Raw genomic sequence first — 8897 nt, forward strand, 5'->3', positions numbered from 1 at the left:
TGTGTCTGTGTGTGTCTGCATGCATGTCATTCTGTGTGTGTCTTTCTGTGTATGGCTGTGTGTCTGTGTCTCTGTGTGTGTTTCTGTGTATCTGTGTATGTAATGGTGCGTCTCTGTGGCAGGAAGAGGTGTGTGCGATTGTGTGTCTGTGTCTTTGTCTGTGTGTGTAATGGTGTGTCTCTGTGGAAGGGAGGGGGTGTGATTGTGTGTCTCTGTGTGTCTTTCTGTGTACATCTGTGTATGTAACAGTGTGTCTCTGTGGTGGGGAGGGGGGTGTATGTGATTGTGTGTCTGTGTGTGTCTTTCTATGTGTGTGTGTAATGGTGTGTCTCTGTGGTGGGGAGGGGGTGTGTGTAATTGTGTGTCTGTGTGTGTCTGTGTATGTGTGTGTAATGATGTGTCTCTGTGGCGGAAAGGGGGTATGTGTGATTGTGTGTCTGTGTGTGTCTGTGTGTGTAATGGTTTGTCTCTGTGGGAGGGAGGAGGTGTGTGTGATTTTGTGTCTGTGTCTTTCTGTGTGTGTCTGTGTATGTAATGGTGTGTCTCTGTGGCAGGGAGGGGGTGTGTGATTGTGTATCTGTGTATGTAACAGTGTGTCTCTGTGGTGGGGAGGGAATGTGTGTGATTCTGTCTGTGCGTGACTTTCTGTGTCTGTGTATGTAATGGTGTGTTTCTGTGGCAGGGAGGGGGTGTGTGTGATTGTGTGTCTGTGTGTGTCTTTCTGTGTGTATGTATGTAATGGTGTGTCTCTGTGGCAGGGAGGGGGTGTGTGTGATTTTGCGTTTGTGTGTGTCTGTGTATGTAATGGTGTGTCTCTGTGACGGGGGGTGTGTGATTGTGTATCTGTGTATGTAACACTGTGTCTCTGTGGTGGGGAGGGAATGTGTGTGATTGTGTCCATGTGTGTCTTTCTGTGTGTATGTATGTAATGGTGTGTCTCTGTGGCAGGGAGGGGGTGTGTGTGATTGTGTGTCTGTGTGTGCCTGTGTATGCAATGGTGTGTCTCTGTGGTGGGGAGGGGTATGTGTGATTGTGTGTCTGTGTATGTAATGGTGTGTCTCTGTGGCGGGGAGGGAATGTGTGATCGTGTGTCTGTGTGTCTTTCTGTGTGTGTCCGTGTATGTAATGATGTGTCTCTGTGGCGGGAAGGGGGTGTGTGTGATTTGAGGTGGGGGTGAGACCTAGGCTTCAGTTACTCGCAACAGGACAGACAAAGGAAGCAGCGTTTACCCGTTCCGCTAAAACCAAGGGCGGGAGGGGGGCTGCCGGCAGCCCTCCCAGAGCCCCTGGCAGCCGCTCACGGGTTCCGGACCGCCTGGTGGTTCTTGGGCACCGCCGCGAACCTCAGCTTCCTCAGGACCGCAGGCCAGCCCAGCAGCTGCTGGTCCCACAGGTACTCGGGGGAGAGCACCTTGGTGGGTTTGTGGCGCAGCAGGTACTTGTTCAGGTGGCTCTCGTCATGCCACACGGCCTCGATGCCGTTGGCCTGGTCGACCATCATGGCCTGGTGGCAGGCCCTGGTGAGCCGCTGCACCTCCTGCACCGACCCCCCGAAGAACCCCCCCAAGTAGTAGAAATCACCCTCGTCCTTGGGGATGTAGGCCTGGGACTGGGGCCGGCGCTCGTAGGTGAAGGCCTCCCGGCTGCTTCCATAGAAGGCAGGGTGCAGGGTGCCGAACAGTGGAGTCAGGATCTCCACGCCCACGTGGTCACGGAACTCCATGTCCACGTCCACACACACCAGGTAATCCACCTCGCTGAGGAAGCGCCGCTCGCAGAAGTCGCTGATCATCTCCATGCGGCGCATGGACACGTCCTGCCAGCGCTTATAGGCGCGCACCCCAAGCACCGACAGCTGCCGACCGGTCCCCAGCGCCACGCGCGGCACCGCAGCCGGCTGGTCGGTGAAGACGTAGTAGTGGACCCGGTGGCCCACCATGAAATGCTTCTCCGCCGTCTCCAGGAACAGCTTCAGGAAGGTCACGTATCTGCAAGGCAGGCGAACCAGGGGCTGGGGGAGCAGCCAGCCTTGTGCCCCTGGGCTGCAGGAGGCCCGCCCTGCGTGCACCCACCAGCGGCCATTGGAAGGCTCAGAGCAGTAGATGCACCACGTTCTCCTGCCCTGTCCTGAGCGACTGAGCACCACGTTCTCCTGCCCTGTCCTGTCCTCGGGCTCCGACTCACTTCATCCTCTTCTCAGTGATGGAGGGACCACCAGCACCCGCTCTTAGTAAGGAGGGCCGAGGGCAGGCGTCTGGAGGCTGGTAGCAGGCTGCAGGCTGGCGCCCGCTTACTCTCCCTCAGCCTGGCCTGAGCCATGCCTCCCCACAGAGCTGCCACTCTTACGGCCGGGCCGGCCACGTGCCCCCTCATTATAAGCTGCGCTGGAGGCCCCCACAGGCCGGCCTCTGCACCCTAGAGCTTCCCCCTCCCAGGCTTGAACTGCAGGTATTCCTAAGAGTAGGTCATTCCTGGACTCCCCACTGGATCAGGAACCAGGCCTACCATGTGGGGGAAGGGAAGAAGGTGAACCCTGAAATAATAGGGGTGAGCAAGGGTTTGTTGAGGCCGCAAACCCCGAGTCCATGGTAGACCCTCTAGGCCCAAGTCAGGTGCCTCCCCCACCCCAGGACATTTTCTCCAACTGCCTCAGATGGCGGGTCCCTCCTTGAGGTCCCCCAGGGCCACCACCGTGGGGATGGGGGATCTCCCATCATTCAGCAAGTGTGCCCCTGAGGCCCCGAGTTTATGGAACAGGCATCGTGGCTGCTTTGCCCCAGCTGGCTCATTGGCAAACCACTCACAAGGGGTTTTACGGACCCGGCGAGCCCACGTGAGCTCAGTAAGATGCTGCGTGAATGAACTTTCCCATCTACCCTCTGGGAGGACAAGGCTGGCCGCCGCCCCACTCTGTCTTGAACACAAGGGGAGTCCGTGGTCACTTGTCACTGCCTGGGTCTCTGCCCCCAGCCACCTCACTGACTTACTTTTTGATGGCAAACACCTCACTGACTTACTTTTTGATGGCAAACACAGTTAACCCAATGGTGGTGTTCTGGAGCCTGAACTGCTCGTTGAGGATGTCGATGTTGAACGTGCCCTCCCAGACAATGGGAGCCAGCCAAGGGGTCACGACAAGGACGTCCTTCCTACTGCACATGGAGAGAGACGTGGGGTCACATGGAGCTGGCAGGGTGCCACCCACCTGTGCCTCTGGCACACAGCCATTCCCACTTGGAAACTCCACTCAGCTTCCGCCTCCTTTGACCACCTTTCCAGAGGCAGCCACCCTTCCCCAGGAAACCAGCCAGAGGCAAATGCGACTCCAACTGGGCGAATCATTCCCAGCCCTCCCTCAACATTGGACCTGCCGCAACACAGAGGAAGCTGAGCTTTGCTGGCAGACATAGGAACCACCCCTCCCCCGCACCCTCCCCCCGCTGCCCCTCCCCAGGAAGGAGGTACCTATCAGGCCTTTGCAGGGGCTTTGGTGAGCAAAGGGACAGGAAACAAGAGACACAAGTCAAAGAAAGCAAAGGGAAAGAGGACAGCCATGTGGGCCTCCGAATTCAGATGTCAGGAGAACCTGAGAGGAGAGAATGGCAAAGCAGCCCCAACTGACATTTGCATCAAGGAAACCGCCCTCTAATACCTTCAGAACAGCCCCTTGAGCTGCGTTCAGTCTCAGCTTCAGTAACTTTACTCACCAGGGTGTCAGCACCTTTGGCTGGGGATAGACCATCCTGCAAGCACAAAGTGCCATCACGTGAGTTTGCGTGGAAAGCGTGGGATGCAGGTAAGCAGGGGGTGTGCATAGCTGCTGAACTGTGACTGGGCGTCAACCCTCCCGCCAAGGCCACACTCTCGGGCTGGAATCGCTGTGGCTGCTCGGGGGCTGTGTCAACTCATAATCCCAGGACCTCGGGGAAGGGCCGAAGCTCAGAGTCTCTGGTTCAGCACTTGTAAACTGGCAAGAGGGACCAAGTGTCCTCAGGGGCCACTGCTTTGCACTTAAGGCTGGGAGGGACGTAAGGGGTTGTGTCTTAATTCACTGTGGGCAGACACGAGGCTGGGTGTGTGGCCTCTGTCCCTTGTTGTTCCCAGGGAAAGGCCCTGAGATGTGCAGACTGCCCCACCTGGGCCCGAAGCCTGCTGGGCCTCCTTGTGGGCTGGTGGCTTCCAGAGCCCGGCCTCCTCTCTGAGAAGTGGGGGAGTACCACCTGCTCCACGGTGGCACGAAGCACTGTCAGGTGCCACACGCAGCCTGTGGGGACGTGTGCGCCGCAGTGCTGTCCCCACCTAAAGTACTGTAGAGGGCCAGGAGGCATGAGCCAGGGCCATTTCAACTGTCAGTAATGGCCGCAATTTGAATGTCCAAGATGGCCTTTGAAAGCACGGAGTCAGCAGAAAACAGGAAGGAAATTCTCACACTTGGTACTGTGGACTGTGGGTGGACTGTGAGGACATCACGCTCAGTGATTTGAACCCATTATAAAAAGACAAGTACCGTTGATTCCACTTATAAAAGGAAGTTCAAGTAGTCAGACTCGTAAGAACAGACCATGGAATGGTGAGCTGGGGCAGGGGAAACGGAGTTGTTATTTTATGGGGACACAGCTTCAGTTATGCAAGATGAAAAGAGTTCTAGAGATGGATGGTGGTGATGGCTGCACAGCGATGTGAATGGACTTAACACTACTGAACACTCCAAAATGACGAAGATGGCAAATTTTATGTTAAGTGTATTTTACCACAATTTAAAAAAAAATCAAAAGCAGTGTGGCCAGCTTGGGATTGATTGCCTAGACTTTCTCAGGTTAGCACTGATATAGGCCCACATCTTGGGAAACGGGCCCCCAAGGCCCCAGACAGAACAGACCAGCTCGTCATCCTCTTTAAAAGCCAATTTGAAGGCCAGGTGCAGGGGCTCACGCCTGTAATCTCAGCACTTTGGGAGGCCGAGGCAGGCGGACCATTTGAAGTCAGGCGTTCAAGACTAGTCTGGCCAACGTGGTGAAATGCTGTCTCTGCTAAAAATACAAAAATTAGCCAGGTGTGGTGGTGGGCGCCTGTAATCCCAGTTACTCGGGAGGCTGAGGCAGGAAAACCACTTGAGCCCAGGAGACAGAGGTTGCAGTGGGCAGAGATGGTGCCACTGCACTCCAGCCTGGGCAACAGAGTGAGACTCCATCACACACACATACACAAAAGCCAGCAACACGCAGCTGGTCAAAACTGAAGCTCCAGTTCCATCGTGCTCTCTGAGTAGCTGCAGGACGAGGGCCAAGTCAGGGCAGAGATTGGGGAACGAACAGCCTCCTCCCTCAGAGCCACAGGAGGAAAGAGGACCTGCCCCAGCTTGCACATGCTTCTGTCCACACGCACACATGTGCCAGGGCTGCAGGACAATTCTGTGACATGGGAGGCACTGACATTATACCTTGGCAATGAGACACGCTGCAGACCGTCTGGTTCCCTAAAAGCCATGCTGTAGAATGAGAACACAGGAGATGAAGTTTATTCCAGGAGCAGGATTTAGGGCACAAGTGCATGGAAGCCAGCTGAGGGTCCCAGTGGAAGGGACATAGCGTCAGCCTGGAGTGTGGAGCAGAGTCCACCAGAAACAGTCACAGAACAGCCATCACTGTGGTGATGGGCCTGGCATGGGCCCATATGCCAGACCCTGTAATGGCCACCGCTGCAGTCTGAGGTCTACGTTCGTGGAGCCTCACAGCCCACACATTCACCAGACATGTTGAAGCCAAGGCCGGGCAGCGTGGAGTCTCAGAACATGTCTGCAAACCATGAGGCTCCCTCCCATCAACAGATGGGGTCTGATATTCCGTGTTTCTAAGAAATAAAATGCAGCAGAAGTGATGCTGGGTGACTTGTGAAGCCAGGCCCTAAAAGGCGATCTGGTTTCTGTCTCATCTTTTTTGGGATGTTGGTCTTGGAGCCTCCCAACAAAGCTGAGCAGGAGCCCAGGCCCCGGAGAGAGGCCCTAAGTAGGTGTCTCAGCTGAGAGCCAGCATCAACTGCCAGAGACACAGGGCAGTCTTTGCAATGACCCCAGCCACCGTCTGCCAATGCCTGCTGAGGCCCCAAAGTGAACCACCCAGCTGAGCCCAGTCCGCCCCAGGAGGCCCAGGGAAAGATAGTAATCAATGATTGTGATTGCTTTCCATGGATGGGGTGGTGTGTTCTGCAGCCATGGATCACTGACACAAGTGGAAATTAGCAGACACGGCAGGGGAGAGACAAGAGTGGTCCCAGCAGAGGCCATAGCAGAGGCAAAGGCCTGGAGTCACGACAGCACGGCAGGTGGATGAGTGACAAGCCACTTTGGCTGGAGCATAGAGGGCGAGGGCAAAGGAGGGAGAGATGAGGCTGGGGAGGTCAGGAAGGCGGGATCAGACCATGAAGAACCTCCTACCTTATATTCTGGAAAGATCACTCCAGCTGCTGTGAGAAGGGGGACAGGGCTGACGGGGATGGGGAGACAAGTCTGAGGCTGTTGCAGAGATGAGGGCAGTCCCACCAGACCCCTGGAGCAGGACATCGAAGGCAGAGAGGCCAGTGGGCATGTGAGCTGCTGAAGAGCAGGGCTGGCAGGATTTGGGAACCCAGTGTAGGGGTGAGGGCAAAGGGAGAATTGAGGATGGCTGGTGGAAGGTGACTCGGGAGGCGGGGTGAGGGCAGGGAGCAGAGACTGTGTGTGGTAACTCTGGGTAAGCCCGGAGTTGGGGACTGGAGGTCAGAAGGGAGGTCAAGGCTGACTCCAGAGATGTGGAGGCAGACGTATCCAGGTGACCCTTCAAGGCCACAGAGTTGACCACATCTATGCTGGGCAGAGCATAGAGAGGGGGCCTAGGCCTACCCATGTGTGTGCCCAGAAGAGGGAGGGGGAGTTCCCAGAGTGGGACCCCAGCCCACAGCCAGCACCCCGGCCAGCATGGACGCTCCACCTACCCTTCCCTGCACTCACCAGAACCCCCGTTCCAGGCTTCCTGGCATTAGGCTTCTGGGGCTTAGGACCCCGTAACTGCAGGAAGGAATTGTGCCAAGACTCAGGACACAGAACCAAGACTGCCTGTTCATCCCTTCCTCCAAAAAGCGCATGGTGTGGCCAGCAGCATGAGCACAGGAGTTCCTGGTGAAGCTGCAAGGCCTCGAGGCAGGCAGGGCAAGTTCTCAGCAAAGCTCAGGCGCCTCGCCACGTCCCACACTGGGAGGTGGGTAGGAGGGTAGTCCCTGGGATATTGCTCATGGATGGGCACCTGCAGGAGCGGCGGAGCCCCACCCCGCGCCACCCGTGCGTTGGTCAGTGTAGTCCCTAAGGCCACCTCAGGCAGTGTTTCCAGGCCATATCCACAGATGCCCCAGTAGAGAGGGCAGGTGACTTCATTCTGTGGTTCTGGGGTCTTCTGTGTCTGGAGGCGACTAACAGCTTGGGTCCCAGAATTGCCTTCCCCATCGCCAGCCACACAACTCTGGGCAAGAGGCTTGCTCTCCTAGCCCCAGACTCCCCACTCAGGAAAATTTTAAATGGGAGGGAGATGAGCCCGTTGCCCAGGTGAGGCTTAAATAAGGGAGCAAGTAAACACAACCTCCACCAGAGCTGGACGCGGGCAGCAACTGTCCTTAGGACCCTGATGACTGTAATATTTGGGGGACTCAGGGGGGCCCCATGGGTCTGACTGGCTGCTATGGCCACTTCTCCCCAAACCAGGCCAGCCTCGATGGTCAAATGTGTCTTACCCAAACAAGACCAAGACCAGCACCATTAAGAAAAGGATCATAGGTAGAAATATGTAGCATTTTGGTTTTCCTGGAAAACAGGAGTGGAAAAATCAGATTACTCACCTTCCTTCTCTCACCTGCCCCACTTTACCTGTCCTGTCTTGTGATTCAGGCCCCACGCCCTGTGACGGGCCTTCACCTGCCAAGACGGTCCCTCTGCCCCACAGGTGATGCTCTGAGCCCCACCTGAGCATCTCCAAACCCAGTCCAGATCCAGCCCTCCTCCCACTCAGAGAAGAGGGAGGCGGTCTGCTCCTCCCGGCTCATCAGCCCGACTGCTCCTGCAGACTCTGAGAGTCACCCCGGCTTCCCAATGACCTCCTTCCACTCAGCACCCCCTTCCCCTGGGAGACCGGAACGAACCACACTGAAATGGTACCTCGAGGTCACCGTTGAATCCACCGAGGGAGGCCAGGACAGCCTCATGGCCAGGCTGAGCCAGGAGCCCAGACCAGTTCCTGCCAGCGAGAGGAGCCACCAACTTCCCCTAGTATCTCCCTGCCCTCTCAGAGGCTCCTGCCCTGGAAACAATCATTGTCTTTCTTTTAAGGTGATTTTTATGTAATTAAAGTCGTGTACAGTAGTTCCCCCTTATCCACGCCTTCGCTTGCTGGAGTTTCTGTTACCCATGCTCAACCAAAGCCCAATAATAGGTGAGTACAGTACAGTAAAATATTTTGAGGACAGGTCTGGTGGCTCGTGCCTATAATCCCAGGACTTTGGGAGGCTGAGCCAGGAGAATTGCTGGAAGCCAGGAGTTCTAGAGCAGCCTGGGCAACATAGTGAGAACTCATTTCTGTGAAAAAAAAAATATATATATATTAGCGGGGCATAGTGGTGCACACCTCGGGTCCCAGGAGGCTGAGGTGGACTAGGAGGTGAAGGTTGCAGTAAGCCATGACTGCACCACTGCCCTCCCGCCTGGGTAGCAGAGTGATTGCTTTAAAAATAAACAAAACAGCCGGGCGTGGTGGCTCAAGCCTGTAATCCCAGCACTTTGGGAAGCCGAGACGGGTGGATCACGAGGTCAGGAGATCGAGACCATCCTGGCTAACATGGTGAAGCCCTGCCTCTACAAAAAAATACAAAAAAACTAG

General features: G+C 56.0%; 1 protein-coding gene across 1 annotated transcript; it reads right to left on the reverse strand.

Moving 5' to 3' along the window:
• Positions 1 to 1130: 1130 nt before the first annotated feature.
• On the reverse strand, positions 1131 to 7825 carry ABO (ABO blood group (transferase A, alpha 1-3-N-acetylgalactosaminyltransferase; transferase B, alpha 1-3-galactosyltransferase)). The gene is made up of 6 exons (XM_011984674.1): positions 7759 to 7825; positions 6986 to 7042; positions 5441 to 5488; positions 3708 to 3743; positions 3018 to 3149; positions 1131 to 1988 (listed from the first exon to the last, which is right to left on the reverse strand). Exons 1-6 carry the CDS (start codon positions 7797 to 7799, stop codon positions 1298 to 1300), a joined length of 1005 nt encoding a protein of 334 aa, XP_011840064.1. The 5' UTR covers positions 7800 to 7825; the 3' UTR covers positions 1131 to 1297.
• Positions 7826 to 8897: the final 1072 nt, after the last annotated feature.

This window comes from Mandrillus leucophaeus, unplaced genomic scaffold (genome assembly GCF_000951045.1).
Source record: "Mandrillus leucophaeus isolate KB7577 unplaced genomic scaffold, Mleu.le_1.0 Scaffold271, whole genome shotgun sequence".
Lineage (NCBI taxonomy): Eukaryota > Metazoa > Chordata > Mammalia > Primates > Cercopithecidae > Mandrillus > Mandrillus leucophaeus.

Coding starts and splice junctions, on each gene's coding strand:
- ABO (XM_011984674.1), bottom strand. CDS start 7,799: ATGATCCTTTTCTTAATGGTGCTGGTCTTGGTCTTGTTTGG. Junction 5,489..6,985: donor AGCCTGGAACGGGGGTTCTG/GTGAGTGCAGGG, acceptor CTCATTCTACAG/CATGGCTTTTAGGGAACCAG. Junction 3,744..5,440: donor CAGCGTGTCTCATTGCCAAG/GTATAATGTCAG, acceptor TTGTGCTTGCAG/GATGGTCTATCCCCAGCCAA.